Genomic DNA, 26,466 nt, shown 5'->3' on the forward strand with positions numbered 1-26,466 from the left:
GCTCTTTATCAGTCAGAAATAAACAGTGTTTGCTGCATTTTTTCCAGTCTTTTTTTTTCTTTCTGTGTGTATGCTTAGCAATTTTAAAGTAATATTGTATATATAACTTGTATGTATCTTGTTTCCTTCATTGTAGTAGTAATAATAAAAATAGCAGTTTTTAATATATTTTCTTCTTACTGGTACCTTGAGAGGTAGTTACTATCACCCCTGTTTTTTTGATTAAAAAAAGAAATTAAACCTGTGGGAGGATACGTAACTCACCCAAGGTCACTTTGGTTAGGTTGGTACAAAAGTAATTCCGGTTTTTGCCATTACTTTTGCACCAACCTAATATAATGTTTTTAACTTCCCTATGACTGTGATCACTTTTCCATTTCAGCAAAATTCTTTATGAACCTTAATTTAATGAGTGAACACAACCCTGGCACCTTGACCTGTTTCCCAATTTGGTGACATTTAAGTTTATGAAGTCTGTGTAGTAGGTTAGTGCAGAGAGTTAGAAACACCAGGATTCAAATGCCTGGGTCTTCCTCTTATAAATTTATGACTCTTGACAAGTTGCCTAATGTCTTTAAGGCTCCTTCTTTCACTGTAAAATTGGAAAACTAAAATCTACACACGGGGGGCAGGGGGGTGGGGGAGTTTGCTGTAAGGTTAAAAACGTGAACATATGAAGAGTCTCTCTTAGCAGATTTCCTGGCCCTTGCTGTGTGCTGACAGTAGCCATATAAATAATGTATTATTGGGTCATTTCCTAATTCCATAATGAAATTTTTTAAACAAATTCTTATAGACATTTTTGTTCCTTTTTCAGAATAGTTGAGCTAGACAGTATGGAAAATATGAAGGCTCTTGATGCATGCTTCTCTTCTTCTGATGCATATTGCAAAATTATTTTCCAAATAGAAATTGACATTTCTCCAGAAGTATATGAGTGTCTGCCTCACGACAGCCTTGCCAACACTGCATATCAGCATTTACATGTTTTTTTTTTCTAATTTGATTGATGAAGAGAAATATATCTCTTTTTAATCTGCATTTCTTTGATTACTAGTGAGGTGGAGCATTTTTTTCACACGTTTATTAGCCATTTATATTTCCCCTTCCGTGAATTGACCTCTTTGCTTTTGAAAGGAAGGATGAGTCTCCAAGGGCTAGCTAGAGAAAAGATGCTCCAGTGATAATTATCTCGGAGCCCTGGGGCGAGGAGTTGCAGGGGAGAGAATTCAGGGTCTCCTGGGGCTAGGAGGAGGCTACCAAGTGAGCTGCTTTCTACACCAGAGCAAGGCTTTCTACACAGTCAGGCTGAAATCAGTATTTGTTCTCTACCTTTGTATTTGTTCTGTTAAGAAATATTTTGGATTTTTTAGTGGGATTCTTCACATTCTACTCAAGCCAGTGCTTATAATTCTTTCAGGGCAGACAACGAGCATGCCTATTCGGTTTGGGTTTTTTTGCTCTGAGAGTCCCATTGGTTTACAGTGAAGTTGCTGTAGATCTTGCCTGAGTCTTTTATGATCCCTGCCATCCAGCCAGGAGCTGTGACTGCTCTGTAACCTTCTTAGATTTAAATCTGTTGCTCGTGTTCTCCTCATAGTGTTACAGAGCAGCAGAGCCCATCCATACTGATGTCTTAATACGATTCTCTCCTTCTTGGATTTATAGGGTAAAATAAACCCTCTGCCATAGAAGTGCTTATTGATTACTGAAGTACATAATAAAGCCTAAGAATAAAGTAAGACCAGGTAATCGGTTCTGTTCCTGGGGGATGACAATAAACTCTGGCCGAGGCAGCCTCTGAAGGTTGCCTTTTACCTTGGAGCTAGAAGGCTCCTTTTTAATTAGTTGTCAAAATAGTAAGCAGCGACTGATAGAAACCAGACAAAAAGAGTACATACTGTTTGGTTTCATTTATATAAAATGTTAGAAAATACCTACTCATCTATAGTGACGGAAGGCACATCAGTGATATGGGGAGGGACCCGAGAGAGGGATAGAAGCTTTGGGGAGGGATGGATGGGTTCACTGTCTTGATTGTGGTGATGGCTTCACAGGTGTGTACACATATATGAAAAGCTATCAAATTGTGCATTTTAAATATGTGCCTTTTACCAATGTCAGTTATATCTCAGTAAAGCCACAAAAAAATAGTGAACAGTATCCCATAAAGAGACAGTTCATGGCTCACTCTGTGCTAGAAAAATTTTCTCTTTTCTTAGGAAGCTACATTTTGATGAACATTTAGGAGGAATTACGAGACTACATTTTACCTTCACCTTTAGCTAAACAGGGGTTTTAGAAGACTGAAAGATGCCACCGAAAATTTTTAAAAAGGCATTAGAAGGTAGGACAGCCCTTTTTCTTCATTCGTTTTTCTTCCCCACATCTGAACCTTAAAGGTACTTTTAACGTAACTTTTTACTAAAACAAAAAAAGGTATTTAGAAAATACTATTAATTCTTTGCTCTCACCACCCCCCACCCTTCTGCCATTACATTTCCCCCACCCAGAAAAGAGATTCTACAGTGCAGAAGTAAAAACTACTCCAAAATGTTGGCAGTCTAAAAGCGGACAGGCATTTTCAACACAAAGAGATGTTTGTTTTCCTTGCATTTTAACTCTTAATTTTTGACACAGTGGGGAACTCCAGCATGGCTGCCATTTAAAATGTAACAATGCCATGCAGCTCTGATTGCCTCTGTCACAGGGGTGTTGTGACTGAAGGCCAGGAGACAAAGCAAATGAGGCCAGAGACAGTGCCTGCTGCTGAGGTGCTGGTCCATTTCTCTACCCGCATTTGAATTTGTCTTTTCTCTGACTAACTGCTTTTTTGCCCTGATGAGGAGTCACTCAGGGAGACTGAAGCTGGAATTTGTACAACCTCTTTCAGTCCCCTTGATTTTAATCAGAAATACACAATTATTCTTTTCCTCCAAATAGAGAAACTCAATCCCCATTTTAAATTCAATTATTGTAATTGCAGCATTCAGAAAAATAGCACATTCATTTTCTAATAAGAGATTGTGGATACCAAATTACTGCATATAGTATGTCAAAACAGGAAACTTGAGACTGGCAAACCAGTGGGTGTTTTTATCTTGGCAATTTGTATTTTCTTGCAGACAATTTATAGTAATCCTACCCTTCCTTGTTTATGATCTAGAAGACTAGGTTTTCAAGCCATCCTAAAATGAAGACTGTTGTTTTTGGGTACCGTTTAATTGAAAATCTCTGTTATGAGTATGAGGAATTCTACAAAGGGCAAAAGTGAAGGCAGATACCCAATAAAGAGAAGGAAAAGGAATCACTTTAGGATCCTATGTGATGGGAGCCTAAGATGTCTTTGGATCTTCTTGAACCATTCTCATTATCTCAAGCCCTATTTATATTCCTTTAGCCAAGCTTCTCAATATCTTGCATTTGTAAAAAAAAAAGGAAATCTGGTTAGTGAGAAGTTGATAATGTGACCATTATGTCTTAGCAATATGAGAGCACCACTGTCCCTCTTCCTGCTCAATTCCAGTTGCTCTAGTTGGCTTGAAGTGACTCAAATGTGAAAATAAATATAGTTTTTTATTTTTAGTTTCCTGATTTTCATAAAAGAGTAACCTTAGGATCTGAGTTCTCCAAGTACATGCTATTATTTTCTTAGGATTTACTGTCACCTCAAAATTATATCCATGTCAGCCGGGCATGGTGGGTCATGCCTGTAATCCCAGCACTTTGGGAGGCTGAGGTGGGTGGATCTTCTGAGGTCAGGAGTTTGAGACCAGCCTGGCCAACCTGGTGAAACCCTGTCTGTACTAAAAATACAAAACATTAGCGCATGCCTATAGTCCCAACTACGGGAGGCTGAGGCAGGTGAATCGCTTGAACCCAGGAGGTGGAAGTTGCAGTGAGCCAAGATCGCGCCACTGTGCTCCAGCCTGGGCAACAGAGTGAGACTCTGTCTCAGGAAAAAAAAAAATTACACCCATCTTTTTCACAGACACATTCAGACACCTACCACACTTTCAGATCTTTTAGTGTTCATGCCGCCAACCACTGTCTTTGATCTCTTCACTTAGACACTTCCCATGCTACAGTAGCTAAAGGTATTTTGCTACTGTAATGTATTAATTCTTTCACATATACTTATTGAGCACCTTCTAGATACCAGCTTCAGGTGGAGCAAGATATGAGCAAACTCTGAGATACTGTCAAGGAAACTAGCCAACAGTGTTGGAGGTGCTAGAAACCAACAGCTAAGGTACAGCCAGAGAAGTCAGAGCTCTGGAGAGCTTCCATATGGAAGACAGAACAGTCATTTCCATGTGTCCTGAAAGGGTGGTGGTTTGTTGGACCCTTGAGTGCCTGCTAAGTGCCAGGTACTTTAGTTATATTCTCTCAGCGAATCCCCATTTTTGCAGTTACCTCTGGGAATTTTTCTCTCTTGTCAAGATTACTCTCTTGGTTGATTTTGGTAAATCAGTCCTTAAATCAATCTCGAATATAAATAATCTCTGTGAGTACAGCCCTCCAAAGTATCTCCTAATTCTGATTGGTCAGAACCACTAGACAAAGTATAAAGTATCTAACTTCCTACTTGCACCACTAATCACCTGGTGTTTTTGTTATCCTTTCTGTCTGTGTATTTGTTTATTTTTCCAACCTAACTTTGAACGTTTTAATAATGTCAGAGCCCATATGCACTATGCACAGCATAACTTAAAAATTTAAACTCCAAATCTTGTATCTATGTGTTTTACTTCAGTCCCTGTACACAGGTTACTATTTGAAGAATAAGTCCAAGCTACATCCATCCCAAAAAACCATTCAAGAACCTAAAGGAACACTTCAAAATTTCAGCTCTAAAGTGTCTTGCTTTTTTGGTTTTTTATCAGTGAAATAAAACTATTATTTACCTGGAAGATTCTTCTTGTTGCTCACTTCGTTGAGAGGGAATGGTGGTTTCTGGTTTTGTTTGTTTGGGTTGTTGTTACTGTTTTTGTATAGCATAGTATTGAGTCTTTAAACACGTCCTGAGCACCTCCTTGCAGAATATGACTTCCCCTCTGGCAATAAAATGGTACGAAAGTTCAACCCAACATTTAAATAATTAGTAAGTTACCCTGTTGTTGTGTGTGATATAACATATCTTTCATGGAAATAACTGGAAAAATGAAACTATTGGTATGTCTTTCTGGCTGCTTTCACATACCTGTACTCATTTAATTCTCACAAAAATCCTGTGGGGTGTGTCTCATCGCCATTCACTGGTTAAGAAAGTTAGACTCCGAGAATTAAGTTCGTTTCCAAACATGGCATGATTATTAAGTGAAGGGGTCAGAATTTGAACCTACGTCAGCCTCAGACTGAATGAGCACTTTCTGTGAGCCAGAGACTGTGCTCAGTCCCTCTTAAAGGAGAGCTGTCTTCCCTGGAGTAGAAATATGGCTGACTAGCTGCATTCACTGCTGCTTGTAGGCACTGCAATCGCTTTTCAGTTTCAGCTTGCCTCTGTACTTCACCAAGCAATCAATCAGGAAAATATTTTGAAGTAGTTTCTTTGTATATCCTGAGAGAGAGAGTGAGATGGTACGTTATACTGGCTAAGAACATGAACTTTGAAGGACATAACTGGGTTCAAGTACCATCTTTGTCATTGGAAGGCTTACTTATCTTCTCATCTCTAAAATGGAAGGATGGTAATATAATACTTCCTTCTAGAGCTGTTGTCAGGATTCTTTGTGTTTTGTTTGTTTGTTTCTTTGTTTTGGACAGGGTCTCCCCCTGTCACCCAGGCTAGAGCACAATGACATGATCACAGCTCACTGCAGCCTTGACCTTCTGGGCTCAAGCAGTCCACCCACCTCAGCCTTCCGGGTAGCTGGGACCACAGGCATGCATGACCATACCTGCTAATTTTAAAATTTTTTTGCAGAGACAGGGGTCTCACTATGTTGCCCAGGCTGGTCTTGAACTTCTGGGCTCAAGCGATCATCCTGCCTCACTCTTCCAAAGTGCTGGGATAACAGGTATGAGGCATCATGCCTGGCCTCAGGATTCTTTTTTAATGAATGCCAGCTGTTGGCTGGCATTTCTAGAGGAAAACATGCTCTGCAGTTGTTCCTGTGGAGGAACCCTGAAAGATGTAAAATGCACTTCAACAACCAGACTTTTCCAAAATAGAGAGCTCAGGGCTGCCCCGCCATCGTGGACACCCCATCTCTCCTTTAGCTTGAGATGGACATTGACCCTTTGGCTGGGAATTGAGTCATGTAGGTGACACTTAGCATGGAAAGCCGTAGCTACATTCAGTGTCTCACAACCTTAGTGGTGGAAGAAAGAATGGTTGCAGCAGCTTCATTACCTGGGGAAAAAGAACTTGGAATTCCAAGCACTTTAAGAAAGATGCTTTTACTTTGAGTGTTGGAGAAAATAGAACAATTACCTATTGAAGACAAAGTGAATGAAAAGACACCTCTGTTCATACTACACTGATCACGTAATCTATCCAGATTCATTCTGCCTTCCTTAAGGTGATTCAAGCCTGCTGGCTGCGCCTTTCCTTCCCCAGGATACATAGGGCATACAGTGATCACCTGAGATTCCCAGCTAGACTCAGACATTTCCTACTCCAAGAGGAGATTCCTCAAAGGGCTAGAGCACCACAGGCAGCATCAGATAATGTGGAATGAGTGGAAGGAGGGAGGGAAGAGGAATCCATAAATCATCCAATTGTTGCTGAGCATCTTGAGGGCCCTCAAGAATGCACTAGACCCTGTGATGATTCCAGGGACAACCAGCCTGCACTTTCTGAGCTACTCACTGCCTGCCTGGGGAGCAAGACCTGTATATGTGAAATCAGTGAAGAATTTATGCAAGACGTATGTGAAATCAGTGAAGAATTCTGTTCTATCTAGACTAGAGCCAGGTAGATTTCCAACACCTGGCTCACGTATGCTTTTTTGAAAAAAGGTATTTAGTCTTACTGAAGGAATGGATGGATGGATGGATGGGTGGGTGGATGGATGGTTTCTAACGTCTATTGATTGCTTCAGATGTATCAGGCACTGTTCTAGACATTTTTATGTTTATTACATATGTACTTAAACAAATTATACATTTATTAACTCAATTTATGTTCTTAGCAACACTATGAGATACATACTGTCAGTAGCCACATTTAATAGATGAAGAAACTGAAGCACAGAGAGGTTAAGCTCCTGACTAGAAGTTTCAGATGATATACAGTACAGGCAGGCTTTGCACCCTGGCAGTCTGGCTGCGTAGTTATATATGAAGGAGAATGGTGTAGTCTCTTCAAAAACTGTTGGCATCTTGGTTCACACTGAAAGCTACCAGGCTTTGTTATCTGTTCCTCTGGCTTTGGCTTCCTGAGTCTTAAGCACCCTCCTCTTTTCTAGAACATAGACCAGCTTGAACCAACCCTCTGTGATTCCGCCCCGCCTCTCCCCTGGCCCCGCCAGGCCTCTCATTTGTAGTTTCTCTTACCGAGCACATTTCTAAACGAGGACGGTTGCTCTGCTTTAAGGACATACAAATGGCTTGCCCTCACCTGTCAAGCATGATCCTTGTATTTTACCAGGCCCATTATGAACGCAATCTTTCTGTCGAAAATTTGCATACCTCCTTTCTTGAAAAGTAATGACAGCAATTTCTTTCCCTCCGCTCACTTTCTGAGTGTCTCATTTAACGGCACCTGTGAAACCGACAGGCACAGAGATGAGAAGTGAAAGAGAGCAGTTGATTAAATCATCATCAAGTCGGGCCTCAGAAAGTCAATTCTGCTTGCCGTCTGCAATGATATCCTTTTATCTTAAAGTAATGAGCTATGGCACTTTTGCATCGGGTAATGCGATAAGTTCTATTAGCATGTTCCATTTGCCTCACAAGCAAGGGCAAGTCATTTTAGCTAGCTCATATCACTGCAATCAAAGCAATTGGCTTCCCAGGCAGAGAAGAAAGGGAAAAGGCTCAGGGTGATTTCTATGGATCACAACACAGCGGAAAAAATAGACTCTTGTATTATTTTAACCCATAACATACTTTTCCTTTTTACTCATCGTCAAATTTGGGTTTTATTAGCTTACACGGGACTCCAAAAAGAACCCAGCATTAGATGAAGCAAACCTGGGGGTAGGGGCTCAGGCCCCATCCAGAGCAACAAGAAACTATATATGGGAAGAGAAAATTGCCCCATTACGTAGGGGTCACAAATAGAATTCTGCTAAAGAACACAGGCAAAGATGTCTTTCTGATAGTAACACTGTAGTCTCATAATAAACTCTTGCTTCACACCATCTTCAAAGTCATTTGTAATAGGTCCCCAGGCAAGTACGGATTAATGCTATTGATGACTTAGAATCAGTAAATCAATGACAGAGAAGCAAAGGATCTGTTGCTTAAGCTTAAAAGAGATCATTTACAAATCACTGGGCCCCAGACTGTCAGTTTTACCTTTGGACAAGAGACTTATTTTTCTGAATTTGGCAACCGCTGAGGTTTGTGGACTCTGGGTTTTAAGTAAATTTCATCTTTGGGGTTTATGTATATTTATACTTGGCAAAATGTGACTTCCTTTCTTAGGGGAAAAGAAGCTGAACTCCCCAAAGATTTGTGAAATATTCACTTCCAACCCCAATTCTAATAAAGCCAACAATACTTTAATGATCTGTGGAAATTTACAGCATACAGATTGATTTATGAAAGATACCTGGATTTCAAAGTGACAAAAAGGAAAAATATATATTAGAATTTAATTTGTGAGCAAATTTAGGCCGGACATGGTGGCTCACGCCTGTAATCCCAGCACTTTGGGAGGCCGAGGCGGGCGGATCACGAGGTCAGGAGATCGAGACCATCCTGGCTAACATGGTGAAACCCCATCTCTACTAAAAATGCACCAGGCGTGGCGGCAGGCGCCTGTAGTCCCAGCTACTCAGGAGGCTGAGGCAGGAGAATGGTGTGAACCCGGGAGGCGGAGCTTGCAGTGAGCCGAGATTGCACCACTGCACTCCGGCCTGGGCGACTGAGCGAGACTCCGCCTCAAAAAAAAAAAAAAAAAAAAAAAAAAACTTCAAGTTTGGACAACCTGATTTCTGTCAATATATTTGCACTTCTAATGGGTGGTAGAATGAACCTAGCACATAGTAGTTACATGAAAGTTGTTGGTTGAAAGTGTGTGATTATCTGAGACACTGGAGGGGGAATAAGAAGTGTTCCCTTAGCCCCCTCAGATCACACTGGTTATTTGAGCTCTAGCCAGTTCAAACTGAGAACTTGCCAAAATGTCAGATTCTGAGAACTCCGCCATGCAGGAATGCTGGGTTATCAGTACCAAATTCCAGAGGCTTCTGAGAGTTGATTCTCTGTTGTATCTCCTGAACAGGTGAAGACTGGTGGACCTCATATTATTTTAAAATGGGCTCATTAGGTGATTGCCAAAAGCTTTATTCTTGTAAACTGTTGTTTGCAACATGAATCTTTTAATTAGGCTTTCATTTTATCTGAACTATTTTATTTGATCAGGCATAGTTACTGTTAAGATAGAGGGGAGGAGTCAATGGCATTCTTTTACAGTCAGTAAGAAGACGGTCTGAGTAAGAACATTTTCAGAATTAAAAATTTAAAAATTTCTAGGGCCCCAGTAGCTTTAAATTTCACTTAGTCCAAAACCAATATGAGAGCAATGTAAACAATGTGAAAATAGGGCTTTGTGGATTGATGAAAAACAGGCAGCATCAGAGCTGCCATGTGTGGCACAAAATGGCAGCCCATTTTTACATGAGCAAAGGACTGGGCAGCTGGGCAGGGGATGGTAAACATGTTTTTAGTCACCATGCTGCTATCTTACTTCTTTAAATAAGAAAATAAGTGTCATGTTTTCTGCAGGTGGCTTCTTGTGAAATTGCTTTTAGGTGAGGGATGTCTTTAAGGTCTTAGATAAACCGCCGGCCCCAAAGGGGAATCAATTTGTTTTGTCACTGGCAATGTTAAATTATACTTGATGTTAGATATTGTGGTTTACAAGTTGGGGTTCTCCCTCATTTTCCTCTCATTTCCTTTAGGCAGAAACAAGAATGAAATAACTTTGTTCAGCAGTGGTATTCAGCCCTGACATCTTTGGTGGCAATGATAAATGGATTTGAGATACAAAATAACTGTTCCAGCAAGGTCCATTGAGCAGAATAGAGAGCAATGCCCTCCTCAATGTCATTGTATGTGATATATTCAATGATTGCCACTCTCTGCTTAAGAATGCATTCCATCACAAGGTACCTAGAATTCCATCTTGTTCCTACATTCTGAATGAGACAGAGAGATGTCACAGATCTTGACTCATTTCAATTTGGACTGGAGTCTTAAAACACAGATACTGAGATTCCCAAATGAAAGTGAAAAATATTTGCTTTTGAAGAAGTGTAATAAAGTCATAATCACATCTTTTCTGAGCCTTTTAATGGAAGACATTTTCTTCTGGGCCCCAACTCTAGGCTCTGCTAACAATTTTAACCTCCCTCAGTGTGTTCACACATATATCTCTTTGCATTAAGCAATCATATTAGTGTTTCCTGTACTTTCTCTTTGGAATCACCTGCCTTTTAAATCATACTTTGCTTATGCTGCATGGAATCAACCACAGTTTGAACAATACTCAAGAAGAATGAGATTGACTTATTAGTATAATTGAGCACCTATTATGTCCCAAGGCCTAGAGGTACAAAGATAAGCAAGGCACTGTCCTTACATGGAGCTCATTCTCTGGTAAGAAAGACTATTGTGGCAAACAACTGCAGTACAGTTTTGTAAGGGATGGAGACAGAAGCAGTTAAGTCTTTCTGGAAAAGTATTGGAAGATTCAAAAAAGGAACTATGTTTTGAAGGTGAATGTCAGGCTTTTAGGTAGAAATTTGGAGGAATAGAATTCCCAGTAGAGGGAATTGTTAAAGGCAGACAACTGATGGCATGATTGAGTGCGAGTGGGTGTGGTTGGAGCAAGGTATGTTAGGATAGTGCCACACAATGCGAGGATGCCAACCAGGGCCAGGCCACAAGCTGTTTGCAACCAACCTGCTGTGAGATTAGTATGGGCAGTCAAGAGTAAGCATTGGGAAACTTTTAGAGTAATTCAGTAGCATAATTTTATGTTTCATAAATCTAATAATTTTTTAAAATGTATTTCATATATATTTGTTTTTCTTTTTCATTTTTCAAGAATTTGACTTTTTATTATGTTTTACAAAAGTAATTGTCATAACATATTAGAAATTAAGGAAAGCAAAACAAAAACAAATGGCTCTTCACCGCAGAAAGCTTAAGAAGCATTGTGTTGAGAGAATGGTCGGGATTTGGGAGTTGAGGGGGATTAGAAACAATATGAAGGATCTTCACAGGCCTTGTGAAGCATCTGCATCAAATAGAAATTTAGGAAATCCACTCTGGTCAATAAGGACTTGGATTAGAAAAGGAAGAGAGCATAGACCTTGGAAAGCAGTCATTATCCTCTTGTAATGACAAAATAAAACCCTGAACTAAAGCAGTAGCCATGGCCACAGGGATGGAGAGTTAGAAAGTAGAATCAATAATGTGGGGTGAGAGGAAGATAAGTCTGCTCAAGGATAGAGTCAAGGATAAGACTCTTCACTTACACAGTTGAGTGATTGCTTGGTGATGCTATTACCAAGGGCAACGTGGGAGAGGGGCAGTTTCAGGTGAGCAAAGATGTTGAGTCCAGATTTAGATGGATACTTGAGTCTGAGGCATTCGCCGCACTTCAAGAGGGGGCACATACCCAACAGAAGTTTAATAATAGTTAACATTTATCATCTTTACATACTTGGTACCGTGCACTAAGTTGTTTACATGTATTAACGCATTCTCCTCTTCTAGCCATATTTTACAGACAAGTAAACTAAGGCCCAGAGAGTTTAAATAACTTTTCCAAAGTTACACATCTGGCAAATGTGGGCATAGAGATTTTTGAGTTTCAGCATATACATGGTAGAAGGGACCAAGGGAATCTTTAAGGACTCCCTTGAAAGTCACATAGAAACAATAGAACTCCAGATGCAACTCTGGGGAGACAGTGACATTAAAGAATATGCAGAAAAGGAAGGGCCTTGAAAAGAGAGTCACAAACAGCAATATTGGTGAATGGGTGCAAAGGGAAAAATTCTAGGATGTGCAATTGAAACAATCTAAATACCCAGCACTGGGGAATATTTTTATTAGATTATGTTACAATCCACACAGCAGATTGCAGTGTCACTATTTTTTAAAGTGATGTTGCAGGACAAATTTTACTGATTAAACTAAAATATTTGACGTGTTATGTGAAAACCAACGCAGGTTCCAAAATGGTAGGAATTCATTTTTATTTCTTAAAATGTATGTTTGAAAGATGAGGGGGATTATATCCTTAAGGCTGGAAAGACTTACACAAATGTATTAAGTGTTTACCTAAGAATTGTAGATTTATGGGTAATTTTTTTAAAAATGTATCCAGTAAATATTTTTTTTTTTGATTTTTTGTTTCTTTGCTTGTTTGTGAGACGGAGTCTTGCTCTGTTGCCCAGGGTGGAATGCAGTGGCGCGATCTTGGCTCACTGCAACCTCCGTCTCTCAGGCTCAAGCGATTCTCCTGACTCAGCCTCCTGAGTAGCTGGGATTACAGGCGCATGCCACCACGCCTGGCTAATTTTTGTATTTTTAGTAGAGATGGCATTTCACCGTGTTGGTCAGGCTGGTCTCGAACTCCTGACCTCATGATCCACCCACCTCAGCCTCCCAAAGTGCTGGGATTACAGGCGTGAGCCCCATTGCCCAGCCATAAATCTGTATTTTCAAAAGGAGAAAGACTGGGTGGGTTGGTTGGTTGGTTGTTTAAGAGTTAAGACCTGTCTGGGAAAGGAAGACTGTGCCTCCAGCAGTTCACTTTTGATTCATGAAACCAGGGGAGGAGACGGTGAAGATGGAGTTGAGCGGTTGCAGTATTGGGATGGCTGGAGGGACTCAGGTTTAGGAACTAGTCCCTTCCTAACGGTGCATTTGAGGCCTGTGGCCTGGCGTGCACACCTCTTCTTTCTCTCCTTTTGTCTGTGATGGTTCAGGTCATGTCTTTGTCTGAAGGCCGGGTGACCGGGAATTCTTACCTGTCATTGCTCTAAGACCTGGTTGTTCCTTTTTGTCTCTTTTCATTTCTTGCTTTTAAAATGGAGGAAATATTTTTAGCTTTTCAAGCGGGCTTTGAAATCTTGTCATGGAGAGTACTCCATCACCTCAAGCTGGTAGTTAGTGTGCAACCTGTTTGCTAATAAACCAAAGCAGGACCCCTATGTCAAAATGCTTAAAATGGTCAAATCTGCTGGGACCCCGTCTCTGCATCTGACATGCCTTTTCCATTTCCCAGCCTCATGCAGAACATAAACCTGCATCAGGAGGTGGCTCAATGTGAACTCTTATAAATTGGAGTGGGTATCTAGGGATCGAGGAGCAGACACTTCTTCTTTTAACCTTTGAAGACCAAGAATCATTTGGCCAAAAAAATCCAGTGTGTTGAACTTAGGGTGTGAAAGCTGTACAGTGTATTAAATGTGAATTTGAGGCCATGAATTCTACCCACACTGACTCTATAAAACAGCCTCCCTTTTTCATAAAGCAGGCCCATAAACCGCTGCCAGTGAAGCAGAAAGACTCCTTAGGACTGTGGCTCGCTTTCCGTCTGGGGTTGTCAACAAACCCCCTTTATGAGTGAAATAGACCTCTTGTATGTGTCGAGCTTCTGGCTTTTTACAGAGTGTGTTAGGAGCCAGGCAAGGCAAACGTTAGGCGCTGTTTGCTGAGTGCATTTATTGCCTTTGCATAATTTATGAGCTGGAGGGGTTGACCATCATTCATCTCTGCCAGGGGCTGGCACTCGAGGCTCCAGAGAGTGGAGCTGTAAATTGGATGGTGCGCTCCTGCTGAGCTCACGGCGAAGTCCTCGGGTCAGTATGGGAATTTAATACCAGAAATGGAACTGTTTTCTCAGCACACCATGTGGACCCCAGTGCAGCAGAGACTGTTTTGGCAGACTCCACGACTGGCCTTGTCGAGGAGCTGTCACTCACCCGGCATGTTGTGTGGGGAGCCTGAGCATTTTTAATCGGCTTGGCATCCGTGCTGCTTCCATAATGGATACCAGTAGGTCTCGGTTCTTCACCATATGCTTAACTCTGGAGACAAGGTGCTTCTGGGTAGATCAGTAATTACTTGATGCAGAATTAAGTGGACCTTGAAATTAGAACTGGACTGTTGGAAAGCAGGAAGCTTAACACTTTGATAGAAATAACCATTCCCAGGGACATACTGCCGTTAGGATATGGGGCACAGTGGTGGTTCTTTCCCAACTACCCCACTCCTCCTCCTCCCTGCACACCAGATCCTTGGGGAGGTGGGCAAATGCCATGCCACAGCCTTCAGCTGTCATTGATTACCTCACAAGGAGCGCTATGAACATCTGGGAACATAAGCCTGCCTGGCAAAATAGTCTTCTGCCTTCCACACCCCTCCTGAATTGTGCATTGTCACTCTTGAAAGTGTGCCCGGGTCTTAGGAACCTCACAGAGGGCTTAATTAAAGGCAATGGAGAGATCACACAATCAGGACACTATTGTTCCTCATCCACCTGCGGTTCTAGGGCTTCAAAGTCTTCATCTCTTCCCATTTCTTTCTCAGCTCATTTGACTTATTGTAATAAAGAAACTACTCATCAGGTCAAAGAATGTAAATGTAGACAGTCTGAGGTTGGAAGCTGGGTTGGAAATGATGCATTGGACTTGGTTAAATCCCTGTCACTGAATATCTGACTAACTTGTGGCACTGAGGAGCCAATGGGAGAAGTAGAAAATGTTCTAATCCTCCAGCCTATAAGATTGTGATATAAGTTCCTAAATGCTTTTTGTACAGAGTGCTTAGTCTGAAAAGAATAAGTAGTCCCCAGGTTGTCTCATAATAGCAAGAAGTCCATTTAGATGGGTGTTCTGTTACTTCCCATTAAAAGCTCTCTAATAGGAGCTTAAACAATAAGGTAACTTAGTGTTTTCTGAATAAAAGTCCTGAGGCAGGCTGCTCTGAGATGGATTCAGTGGTCCAATTCTGTCAGGCTTTTTTCCCTTGGTCCCACTCTGTTGTTTTTGTACTGAGTCTCTTTGCCTCATTTTTGCAAGATGGCTGCTACATATCCAGACATCATGTTCTTACACACTCATGTTCAAAGGCCAGAGGCAGGTGGTTCCTTCTTTTCTTTGTTTACTGGGGAGACAAAATTGTTTCTAGAGCCCTCATCAGATTTCAGAATCTCATTGGCCAAAGATGGGTCTTCAGTGAGCGACTACAATGCCCAGAGGTTTACCTCTTTTCCCACCTTTAGCTGCAAGAAAAATCGGGAAAGAAAGTACCTGGCATTTTTAACCTCAGAGTGTCAGGAGAAGGTACAGACTAGGGAGAAGGGAGTTGTGATTGGCTGTGGGGATCTAGCCAGCAGTGGCCACCTACGAGCAAATTTATTTCCTGTTTCTGTTCAAAGCTGTACCAACTCACATGTCCAGGTGGCCACACTAAAAAACCTTGGCATCATCCTAGATGCATCTCTGTTACTTGCTTCCCATATACATGTGTTATCAAATCCTGTTGGTTCTACCTTCAGAATTGCTCTGCCATCTGCTTCTCCCTTCCTAAACCATGGCACCACCCTGGGTTAGACAGTGGAATGGCTGCCAAACTGCTCTCCCTGTGACCTGTTTTTTCCCCACTGTGCACTCTCTCCATGGTCCCACAGAAAGTCATCCTCATGGAAGCAGCTCTGATCATGCCACACCCCTGCTAGTGTCTGTATCCCAGCTTCATGTCTTACTGCTAAACGGAAGGCTCTTTGAGAGCCAGGCCTGTATCTCAGGTGAATTTCAGTCTAGTTTAGCAGTTCCTTATCAAGGGCTATTGAGTGAATGAATGGATATATTTATCTGCTGAGCTTTACTCTAACAAAACACATCCCCCAGTTTTTCATTGAATATTGAATTAGCAAAACACTTCATTTTTTTTAGGTTATGTTCTTTTTTCCTTTGCTTATCGCGAGGAACCCAAAGATTGGGGTTAATTATTAATTATCACTCTGCTTATCCCAAACCAACTAAATGGTTGGAATTTGGGATCTGTTGATATGATCTGAGTCTATGGCCCTAAAGCATATTTGTTTGCCCATATTTTTTATTTACTACCCTGACCTCTTGTCTTCGGCATACTTTTTATAGGGAGTGTTCCTTCTATTCTCTAGGCCTCTAAACTGGAAAAGGCAGCCATCATAAGTGGTGAGCCTTGGCCATTATGTTCTGTTTCCTTCAAAGTTCAAATGAGCGACTACGATGCCCAGAGGTTTACCTCTTTTCCTGTAGAAAAGCACCGGGAGAGATACAGCCGTTCACATTAGCTGAAGATAGAATGTCTTCGTTAAGAAATTGATTTTGCTCTGAATTTCATTGAACAATCTTGATTCACCTTAATCCTGTGGCTGACTCCTAGAGGGGCATCGCCTCTACCCTGCTGTGGTGGGAGGGAAGCACTCACTTGTATGATTGAGCACCTTGCTGGACTGACCTGAGGAAGAGCCACAGAGTACAGGCATCAGATGAAATGAACAAAACACCTTTTTTGCATCTGGATAGCATTTTGTTTCGGATGCTGTTTACTAGCACTTGAGCTCAAGAAACTCTTTCTTTCCAAGAAGACAACATTTTTTATTTCCTTTACTTACCTTGCACTTTTTTTGTAAGAGGGTTGGGGGATGAGGCATCAAAAGCAAAAACATACTCAGTTCTTACACTAACCCTTATTCTCTTGTCTTCATTTTCAGTGTGACAGTGACAGTGACCAGGAAGAGAAGGTAAGATGCCCCCCCCCGCATTGTGGGCACAGCACATAACAGACTGTGAACACCAGAGTCCTCCCACACACAGCTACAGGGTGGGATGCCAGCTTCATGTTGACAGGACCTTTTCTCTTTAGGAAAGATGGGCATAATTCACACGGTGACATTTCCTATGCTATGACACGTTTAATTTGTCAGATCTACTTTTTTTTTTAAACAAGACCTTTAATATTGCATATATGTGACACTGAGTTTTTACTTTATGGAAGATGACTCATAGACCCAAAAACATTTTAAAAGATAAAATTATTTATTTTAATAACCGTCTGATTTTTTAAAATCCATGATGAGAACATTAAACTTGCTAGTATGCATTTATAATGTCATTTCTGCATTTATTTTACTGACCCATATGCTTTTCTGTACCTATTGGCCTTCTTGATAGAAATGTTAATGGTATGTATCTAGGAATCTCATCATGGGGTACGGGTGGGCAAGGGAGGTCCGATGGGAACTGCTGTCTTCCCATCAGGGCGGACAGCCAGGTAGGAGGACAGTTCTTCCAGCAGGTACATGCTCTGTTTCGAGGCTCATGGGCACCAGCCTCTGTGTATCCAGATCAACATGGATCAAGAAAAGGAACTCAGTTTCTGAGGTTCCAGAAGATTGGATCACAACCTGGTAAAGTGATCTTTCTGCTGCCTGAAGCAAAGGGATTATTTATCTGTTTGGTCTTTCCTTCTAGCTGTCCCAGTCCCCAACCAAATTTCCTTCCATTTATACTGCTGCTTTGTGTTATTTCGAGAAGAGTTACCTGAATATCATGGTTTCTGTATTGCTTGGCTTCAAAAGGATGGACTCGGCCTCCCTTCCCCCGTTTCTGGATGTGTCCTGTGCCCTGTGCTTTGACTTTCACCTCCTACATGCTTGCGGATTTTATTCAGAATGCTGTGGTTAGTATTTAGTGGGATCTTTCCAACAAACCCAGAATTTTTCTCTCCTTCTCTGCTGCCAGCCTCCAAGAGAGATCTAAAGGCTCTTGTTCTATACTGTCGTTAATTTGAATTCAGCATATGTAGCCTGTTATAAAATGCGAGACATCATCATTTGAGCAGGTCAAGCATATTCAGATGAAGACAAATGGTGCTTATTTGATTTCCTTAAAATCAGGAAATGAAAAAAGTGCTCTCTGGAGAAATCATGTTCTGCCTGACTTGGATTGTAGACCAATGCATGTCCCCCAGATAAGAACAGGCTCTCGCCTTGAGGTTTTTATCTCTGAAGGACGGCCAGGACTGTCAGCTTGCTGACATGTGCATTATCCATGTCATTTTAAACAAAGTGACCTATGGAAGGGTGTGCTATGCTGTGACATGGTAATGGGCTGTTGGATGACAGCGAAAGTACACACTGGAAAGGGGGCTGTGGATTATTCTTTTGTTTAACTGACAAGTAGGAGCTTCCTTCCTCCAGCCCCCAGGAGCCTTAGCTCCTTGGAAGTAGCACCCCTGGTGTCTCAGGCAGCCAGTGTGTAGTGGGTGCCAGGGACATGTGCACAGCAGTAATGGTTCAGTGTTCAAGACATGGTCACTGGCCCCCCAACCCCTGAGGCCACATTCCCACATGGTGGGCATCACTGGTACCCAGGGAGGGACTGGTACCTTCTGGCCCTTCCAGATCTATCAGCAATGGTTGATCTCACTTTGTAAGCCTGTGCCACTTTTCCAAAAGGATAAATCTTATTCAGGGTTGTACCACCAAGCTGACATTCTTTCCTTAAAAGGAAATGTGGGGCCGGGTGTGGTGGCTCACGCCTGTGATCCCAGCACTTTGGGAGGCGAAGGCGGGTGGATCACAAGGTGAGGAGATCAAGACCATCCTAGCTAACACAGTGAAACCCCGTCTCTACTAAAAATACAAAAAATTATCCAGGCGTGGTGGCGGGCACCTGTAGTCCCAGCTACTTGGGAGGCTGAGGCAGGAGAATCGCTTGAATCTGGGAGGCAGAAGTTGCAGTGAGCAGAATTCATGCCACTGCAGTCCAGCCTGGGTGACAGAGCGAGACTTCATCTCAAAAAAAAAAAGGAAATGTGAATTCCAAAACCATCACCAGTCTTCAGCAGTGGTAGAAGGTGGTAAGGATGCCCAGGTTTGTATTCCTTTTTAATGTCTTCACCATTCCTTGTAAATGTCTCAACCTTGACACCCAGATCACCTGGGGAGCTACTACAAGTTCCAGTGCCAGGGCCTCATCCCAGGTCAATGACCTCGGAGCCTTTAGAGCTGTCTTGAACCATGGATCTTGATGATCACCTAACTCTGGTAATTTCTAGAAGTAATTTGCCTCTGGTTGTCAGAGGGATCTGGGGACCAATACGGAGAGCACCCCACCAGGTCCTTTCCCATCACCTGAATTCCTGAGTAGTTATTGTCTAGGTTTCCATTTCTAAGTGCAAGAAGCAAAGTGTCAGAATAATGGGTATTGGGAAGGTAGCTCCCACCCACCACTCTGAGCTTGAGTTGATTTCAGGGTAATAAAGCGGATACGTGGTTGGTTGTAGGCGAGTCCAAGAATGGCAATGGCAGGAAGGGAAGCGGCATTAGGAGTGTTCCTCCGATCCATGGCGCATCTCCTGCCCCGCACCCCCAGTCGTTCTTCCTTTCGACTGTGGTGATCCTGCAGGTCTTAAGTGGTGGCCGCACCACAACCAGCGCTCACATCATCTGTCTCTGTTCTGCCCCATGCCATTTCTCTAGAGGGCTCCCAGTGGGAGCCGTTGAGACTCGAATTGCCCTCGCACCTGCTTGGCCCTGGTGCAGTGAAGACTGTCAGGCTTCCCCTTTTGGACTGAGATTGTCTGGTGTTTATCGCCAACTTTAACACCATCCTCCAAGACTTATGCTCTGTCAGAGCCTGGGCCCCTGTCAGCCTCCTCTGTGAAGAAACCTCTTGCCTGTGCCCCCGTCGGAGCCACAGAGCTAACCAGGGCTGCTTTCATGTGTTGCTTGGAGGATTCGCATTCGAATCTGAATTGCTAATGGTGGAAAAGATGCCACTCAGTGTCCTGGGATCCCTTCAGCAAGCCCCACCAGGGATGCTGTTGGAGGCAAAAGTGAGACTTGTCGGGGACCCACTGGGATTTCTCTCCGGAAGACCTGCCATTCCCTTACTCCAGAGGGATCTGCAGAACCGGCGGGCTAAAATTAGGGTACTGTGTTTCACACAGCTGACTGAATTAAGATAAACTCTGCTTTCCTCTGATATGAAGCTGTAATTTATAAAATGATACCCTTACTAATTAACGTGGCAGTGACTCCAAAAGGGGCTTAAAAAGCAGAGCTTTCCCTAAATACAAGAGACGCTTGTGCACAAAAAGGCTTTGATGAGACACTGAGCAAAGTATCTCCCTTATCCTCCCCTCCCAGCCACGTGAATACATTCCACATTAATGTCAGATAGCCACGAGGACATTCATGAAGAGTAGAAATTGGGCCGGGCACGGTGGCTGACGCCTGTAATCCCAACACTTTGGGAGGCCGAGGCGGGGAGATGACAAGGTCAGGAGTTGGAGACCAGCCTGGCCGACATAGTGAAACCCTGTCTCTACTAAAGATACAAAAAATTAGCCCAACATGGTGACGCACGCCTGTAATCCCAGCTACTCGGGAGGCTGAGGCAGGAGAATAGCGTGAACCTGGGAGGCGGAGCTTGCAGTGAGCTGAGATGGCATCACTGCACTCCAGCCTGGGCGACAGAGCGAGACTCCGTCTCATTTAAAAAAAAAAAAACAGTAGAAACTGGGTGGGGAATTACAGAAGCCTGTGAACACTGCATCTTAGATGTGGGATTGTTCTTCATTATAGTGAGAGCTAAGAAAAGAAGCAGCACTTGGCACCCTTAGTCACCCAAATTAAGCAATTATTCTGATCCCCCATTCGAAATGAATTGGTATCATGAGAACAAAGAGGCAACATGCATATTGCCAAATATTTGGCCCATATTTTATTTTGTTTCCTTTCTTTCTCCACCACTGGCAGCAGCCCATTATGCTAAGAAATACCCCCTATTTGGTTATGAAGTTAATGTGGAGATTAAAAGTCATTCCCTCTTCTACCCACACCCTTTTTCTTGTGTATGGCATGTGACCGAGCTGATTGGAAGGCGTATAGCCCAGTGGCCAAGCACTTGGGCCTCAGTGTGATGGCTGATGCATGTTTCTGACTCTGTCCCTTTCTATTTTGTTGTGGACAAGCCTCGGCTTTCTCAGCTGTCAAATGTGAGTGACAACAGCTCTACACATAGTCCTATAGCAATTAAATGAAAGCATTTAGGGCCAGGCATAGTTGCTTATCACGGTAATCCCAGCATTTAGGGAGGCCAAGGCAGGACAAAGTGGGCTCTGGTCTTTGAGCCCTAGGGTTTGAGACTAGCCTGGGCAACATAGCGAGACCCTGTCTCTTAAAAAAAAAAAGAAAAATCTTAAAAATTAACGAGGCGTGGTGACATGTGCCTATAGTCCCAGCTACTCAGGAGGCTGAGGCAGGAGAATTGCTTGAGCCTAGGAGTTTCAAGACTGCAGTGAGCTAAGATCATGCCACTGCACTCCAGCCTGAGTGACAGAGTGAGACTTTGTTATCTAAAAAAATAAAATAAAAATATATGAAGGCATCTGGCTCAGTGCCTGGTCCATAGTAACTGCTCAATAAATGTTAGCTTTTGTTCATTTTACTTGAGGTAAAATGAGAGAGGACGCTTGAAAAAAGAGGAAGACTAATATTTTGATGCATGTGTATCACCGTATTTTGATTAAATCTTTTCCAATTTTGCCAACACTACAGTATACTGCAACACAAAAGATTTTATCTGTAAAAACAAAGCCCTTCATCTAATACTTGTTGCTATTGCCAATTTTTTCAATGAAATGACCTAAAAACAACAACAACAAAAATAACCTATACAGTAGTTGCTTTAGGAGGTGGAGGGATGCTATCTGTTAGTGCTTAAAAGGGGGTAAATGCTTGCCGCTTTAGAGGTGAATGGTGCTCATAAGAGGCCCCAGTCCGGGGTATTTAAAACGGACTGAACAGAAATCCTTAGCTAGTAGAATGGCAGCACGCTGTAAAGTTATTACTGTATTGTGTACTGGCTATAAGATATAGACACCTTTCAGTAAGCCAGTCATTTGTAACCATTCTAGCAGTGTCATATTAGGTTAATAAGGCTGCTGTGTTTTCAAGGGCATTTTTATTTGGGTTTTGGTGAAATTCTTTAATTTGTTGATTATATTCACATAAAATCAGCATTCATTAACACAGAGCTCTAATGACATATGTATGAAAAACCGTACACTGGATGACCTAGTCGATTATTTAAGCATAAAATAAATTGTGTTAAACTCTTCACCTAAAAAAAAAAAAAAAAAAAAAAAAGAAGGAAAGAAAAAAGAGGAAGACTAGCATCCTGTTTGGAAAGCTGGGGTTCTTCTAGAGAACCTGCCAGAGGGAGTTTCCCCAGAATCTGAGGCTCAGCCTTTATCCCAAGGGCCCTTCTCCCTGACACAGGCTGAATGAAAGTGTTAAATTTTGAAGGGTTCTGAAACAGTGTCTTTTTAAACCCCTTGTCTAAACATCAGGCCTTCCTCCCAGCAGAACCTGGAGCCCAGAGCACATGTACTGTCCTGGAGGGATCAAATGGTGATTAAGTGGATTGTATAGCTCTTGTCCCTTCAGCAGCTGTTCCCAAATGCCGAACACCGTCAGTTCCCAGAAACCCATCACAGGAGAGAGGTTCTGGGGTAGGGCCAGAGCATCTGTATTTTTTCAAAAGCTTCCTAGGTAATTTTGGTATACAACTGGTTTTGAGAACTACGGCCTTATAATAAATGTCAAAGGGAAACATGATCTTTCCCCATGTTTAATGCTCTTGAAATTTTTGACTGCTTAGGAGAAAAACTTGAAAGTTGTAGAGATGTTGCCTGTGTGCACAGATATGTGCCACCCATGCTTATGCCTGTAGATACCAGGCATAAACACACATGCAGTACACACTACACAATCTCACAGAAATGAATCCTTCTCCTTTTCTATCAGTCTTACAACATGACTCCTGATTGCAGTTTTTTCTCTCTGTGCGTTAGCAGTAGGAACAACCACCTGGAGAAGGTGGTTGTGCTCCTGGGCTTTGCTTTGGTACTGCGTCCTGTATCCAGGACAGCCCTACTGGCCCACTGGCTAACTGCAAATGCAGTACTACTGATTTTTCACACCTGCTTTCCCTCTTTTCACACACTTTTTGATGCATCCCTTTTTGGTTTAGAGACAGGGTCTCGCTCTGTTGCCCAGGCTGGAGTGCAGTGGCACAGTCTTAGCTCACTACAGCCTCGAACTCCTGGACTCAAGCAATCCTCCCATCTCAGCCTCCCAAGTAGCTGGGACTACAGGTGTGTACCACCACACTCAGATAACTTAAATTTTATTCTGTAGAGATGGAGTCTCACTATGTTGCCCAAGCTGGTCTCAAACTCTTGGCCTCAAGTGATCCTCCTGCCTTGGCCTCCCAAAGCACTGGTATTACAGGCACGAGCAACCATGCCTGGCGTTCATTTTTAAATTCATGCTAAAAGTTGTTGTGTTTGATCATTTTAAGTTCACTTGTGTGGGAAGGGGCTTCTAAGAAAAGCAGCAAAGAAAACCAGCAAAGGCTTATGTTCCTAACTCAACACAAACCACATGCCTAACTTGGCTCGTGAAGGAGTCAGAAACTGCTGAGATGTCAAACTGAAGACCGGGCATGTGGTTTGTGCTTATAGTGGAAGAGTCCCATCCCTTGGTTGGCCACGTTTCACACTCAGTAAGGTTTGTGCACCCTCAGCAACATTCCAGAAGCTCAGAAGGCCCTCATTGTTGCTTGTGGAACCCCCATCTTTAGTTTTGAAATAGGATATGTTTTGATCAGGAGACAGTTTGGAGGTGCTGTCCTATTTTGTAGCAAGAAAGGAATATCTCCACCTTTCCAGATTTCATAGCAGCAAAGCAGACAGCCATCACCCAGGGAAAGAGAAGGGATCCATATTCTTGTCTTTCTATCCCTAATACTTTGCACAGTGCTTAACATGAGTTAGGTGTTCAGTGTTTTGCAAAATTTGCATTTTCTTTCCTGGATACTCATCTCCAAATGGAGGGGATAAGTGAACCAAGTTCAGAAGACTCGTACTCAAACCTGACTGCACCTCATACAGTCCCAATGTCTATTTCCTGGACCCCCAGAATTTGTGATCTCTTCCTCCGGCTTCTATATTTCATTTCCAGTTTTCTCATATAATATATCTAAGCCATTTATAAGTTTCCTAACTTATAGACAATTTCTAGAGTTCTTGGCTGAGTCTCAAGAGATTTTTACTTTGTTTTTGTTTTTTGAGATGGAGTCTCGCTTTGTCACCCAGGCTGGAGTACGGTGGTGCAATCTCAGTTCACTGAACCCTCCCACTCCTTGATTCAGGCAATTCTCCTGCCTCAGCCTCCCAAGTAGCTGGGATTACAGGCACCCACCACACCTGGCTAATTTTTGCATTTTTGGCAGAGACAGGGTTTCGCCATGTTGGCCAGGCTGGTCTTGAACTCCTGACCTCAGGTGACTGGCCCATATTGGCCTCCCAAAGTGTTGGGATTACAGCCATGAGCCACCGCACCTGGCCTTAGAGCTTTTTATATTGGATGCATGATTTCTGTGATGCCCATCTGCTCAACCTCTTCTTACCCCTTCAAGATTTTGTCTGGCTTAAAATGACATTTTATTATTCTTCCAAAATCATCATATTTCCAATTGGCTTAATTACTTTGCACACATCCCAAATTCACATTGATACTATGCTTGGATTAAATTTCTATGGTAAATTATTTTAAATTCAGAATCTCATTCAGTTCTGGTGTTCCTATAACATTTTCAGGCAAAACCAAAAATTACTTCACTTATGCTGAATGCGTATGTACAATAATCTGTTCATTACTACCATGTTATGCACCTGAAAAAGATAGAAGTTATAAATGTACAGATTTTAAATTAAATGTAGGCAGGTCAACAGAATAAATACTTATTGGAAATTTGTCAGGCATTTTCAGCTAAGTTTTTGTTTCTTGAAATAAACAGCGAGAAGAAAGAACAGGTTCTAGATGTTCTGTCGCTCGCAATAGGTGGGTGGTGGAGAAGGGCACTCAGAAGACCCAACTCCTGATTTCTCACTCACCAGCTGTATGGCGTTGGGCAAGTCACCTAATGGTGCTTAGCATTAGTTTTGTCATCTTGAAAATGAGGCAGGATTCAGTGATCCAACATTGACTACCCAGATTTTCCAAATAGCTATTTACCTAGGCCCCAACAGCATGGCAGAGCCCAGGGGGAAATTAATATGTGATTGTGTCTTCCCTTTGCCAAAGTAGGAAGAGGATTATGTAAGAATTGTCTCCATTCTTTTGTCTCTCTCAGTCTCCCAAGAGAGAATAAGCATATAGGGGACATACTTGGGTATATGTATTTGTACTCTCAAGCAACTGAAGGAAACTTACATACAGACCTGATGTCTAAACAGGGTCCTTATCTGTTTATTGGTTCAGTCTTTCAGTCATACATATCCACCCATTTTTTCACAAGTATCTACTGATGAACTGACATGAGAATTATAGTTGCTTAACTCTGATGGAACTGTCACCACTACCTGTGAGTAGGTAGCAGAGCAGTTCATTTAATCTGTGTTCCTCAACTACTGTATTTGGGAAAGCATGGGGACTAGGTAGAGAGCTAGCTTACGGAATGTGTTTCAAGAACTCACTTGTTTGATAATGACCATTACTTGATCTATAAAAGGAATTGTTCCAGAAACATCGAGGTTGAGTGCATGATTCTGTGTTCCCACAGAAAAGTTCCTGCTGCTTCCCCTTAGAATGAGCCATCGTCTTGGGTGTTATGGCTTACCCGAAGGGGAAGTTGTAAAGCCAAGGAGGAGGCTGGGGGAGGTGATGGCTATCAGCCCCATGAAATTGACCATGAGCCCTGAACCACCTGAATACCAGCAGGGTCATGAGCAGAGGCATTTGTACAGGTGATGTCTTGAACAACATGCTTCACGTTAGTGGCTTCTGATAGAGTGTAACCTGGGAGGCTCTTTGGTTGTCAAAGAGTTTGTCTTATACTGTATTAGGGTTGCAGAGTGTTCTGTCTTCAATAAAGATAGAACTTTTTGGTCATGTACATGTGTGTGTGCATGTGTGTCAGTTAATCCCCCTTGACAACTACTGGATGGCAAGATAGTTACAGATAAATGCTCCTCAGAACTGTGCCATTCTAGTGTGACAAATATAATCAAATATCTGTATTAGGATGTGTTAATAATTATCCAAACTTTATACTTTAAGAAGTCCCCAGATTCAACAAATGAATGGACTTCTTTTTTTCTAATTAAAGTTACAGCTGGGAAGGTCAAATTAGTTCTCTTTTATACAGGATAGAGCTTTTCCCTTTCAGTTGCCATGAGGACATTTGAGAAGTTCTAGCTGTAGTC

At 42.3% G+C, this 26,466-nt stretch overlaps 1 protein-coding gene across 10 annotated transcripts in view; it reads left to right on the forward strand.

Moving 5' to 3' along the window:
* The window catches only part of AUTS2 (activator of transcription and developmental regulator AUTS2), a 1,204,012-nt gene that overhangs the window by 825,404 nt on the left and 352,142 nt on the right, over positions 1-26,466 (forward strand). For all 10 annotated transcript variants that reach the window (XM_015133354.3, XM_015133357.3, XM_015133359.3 and 7 more), the window contains exon 5: positions 16,898-16,927. In XM_015133354.3, coding sequence (XP_014988840.2) covers positions 16,898-16,927 — 30 coding nt within the window. The remainder of the gene's footprint in view (positions 1-16,897; positions 16,928-26,466) is intronic.

This window comes from Macaca mulatta, chromosome 3 (assembly GCF_049350105.2).
Source record: "Macaca mulatta isolate MMU2019108-1 chromosome 3, T2T-MMU8v2.0, whole genome shotgun sequence".
In the NCBI taxonomy this organism is placed as follows: domain Eukaryota; kingdom Metazoa; phylum Chordata; class Mammalia; order Primates; family Cercopithecidae; genus Macaca; species Macaca mulatta.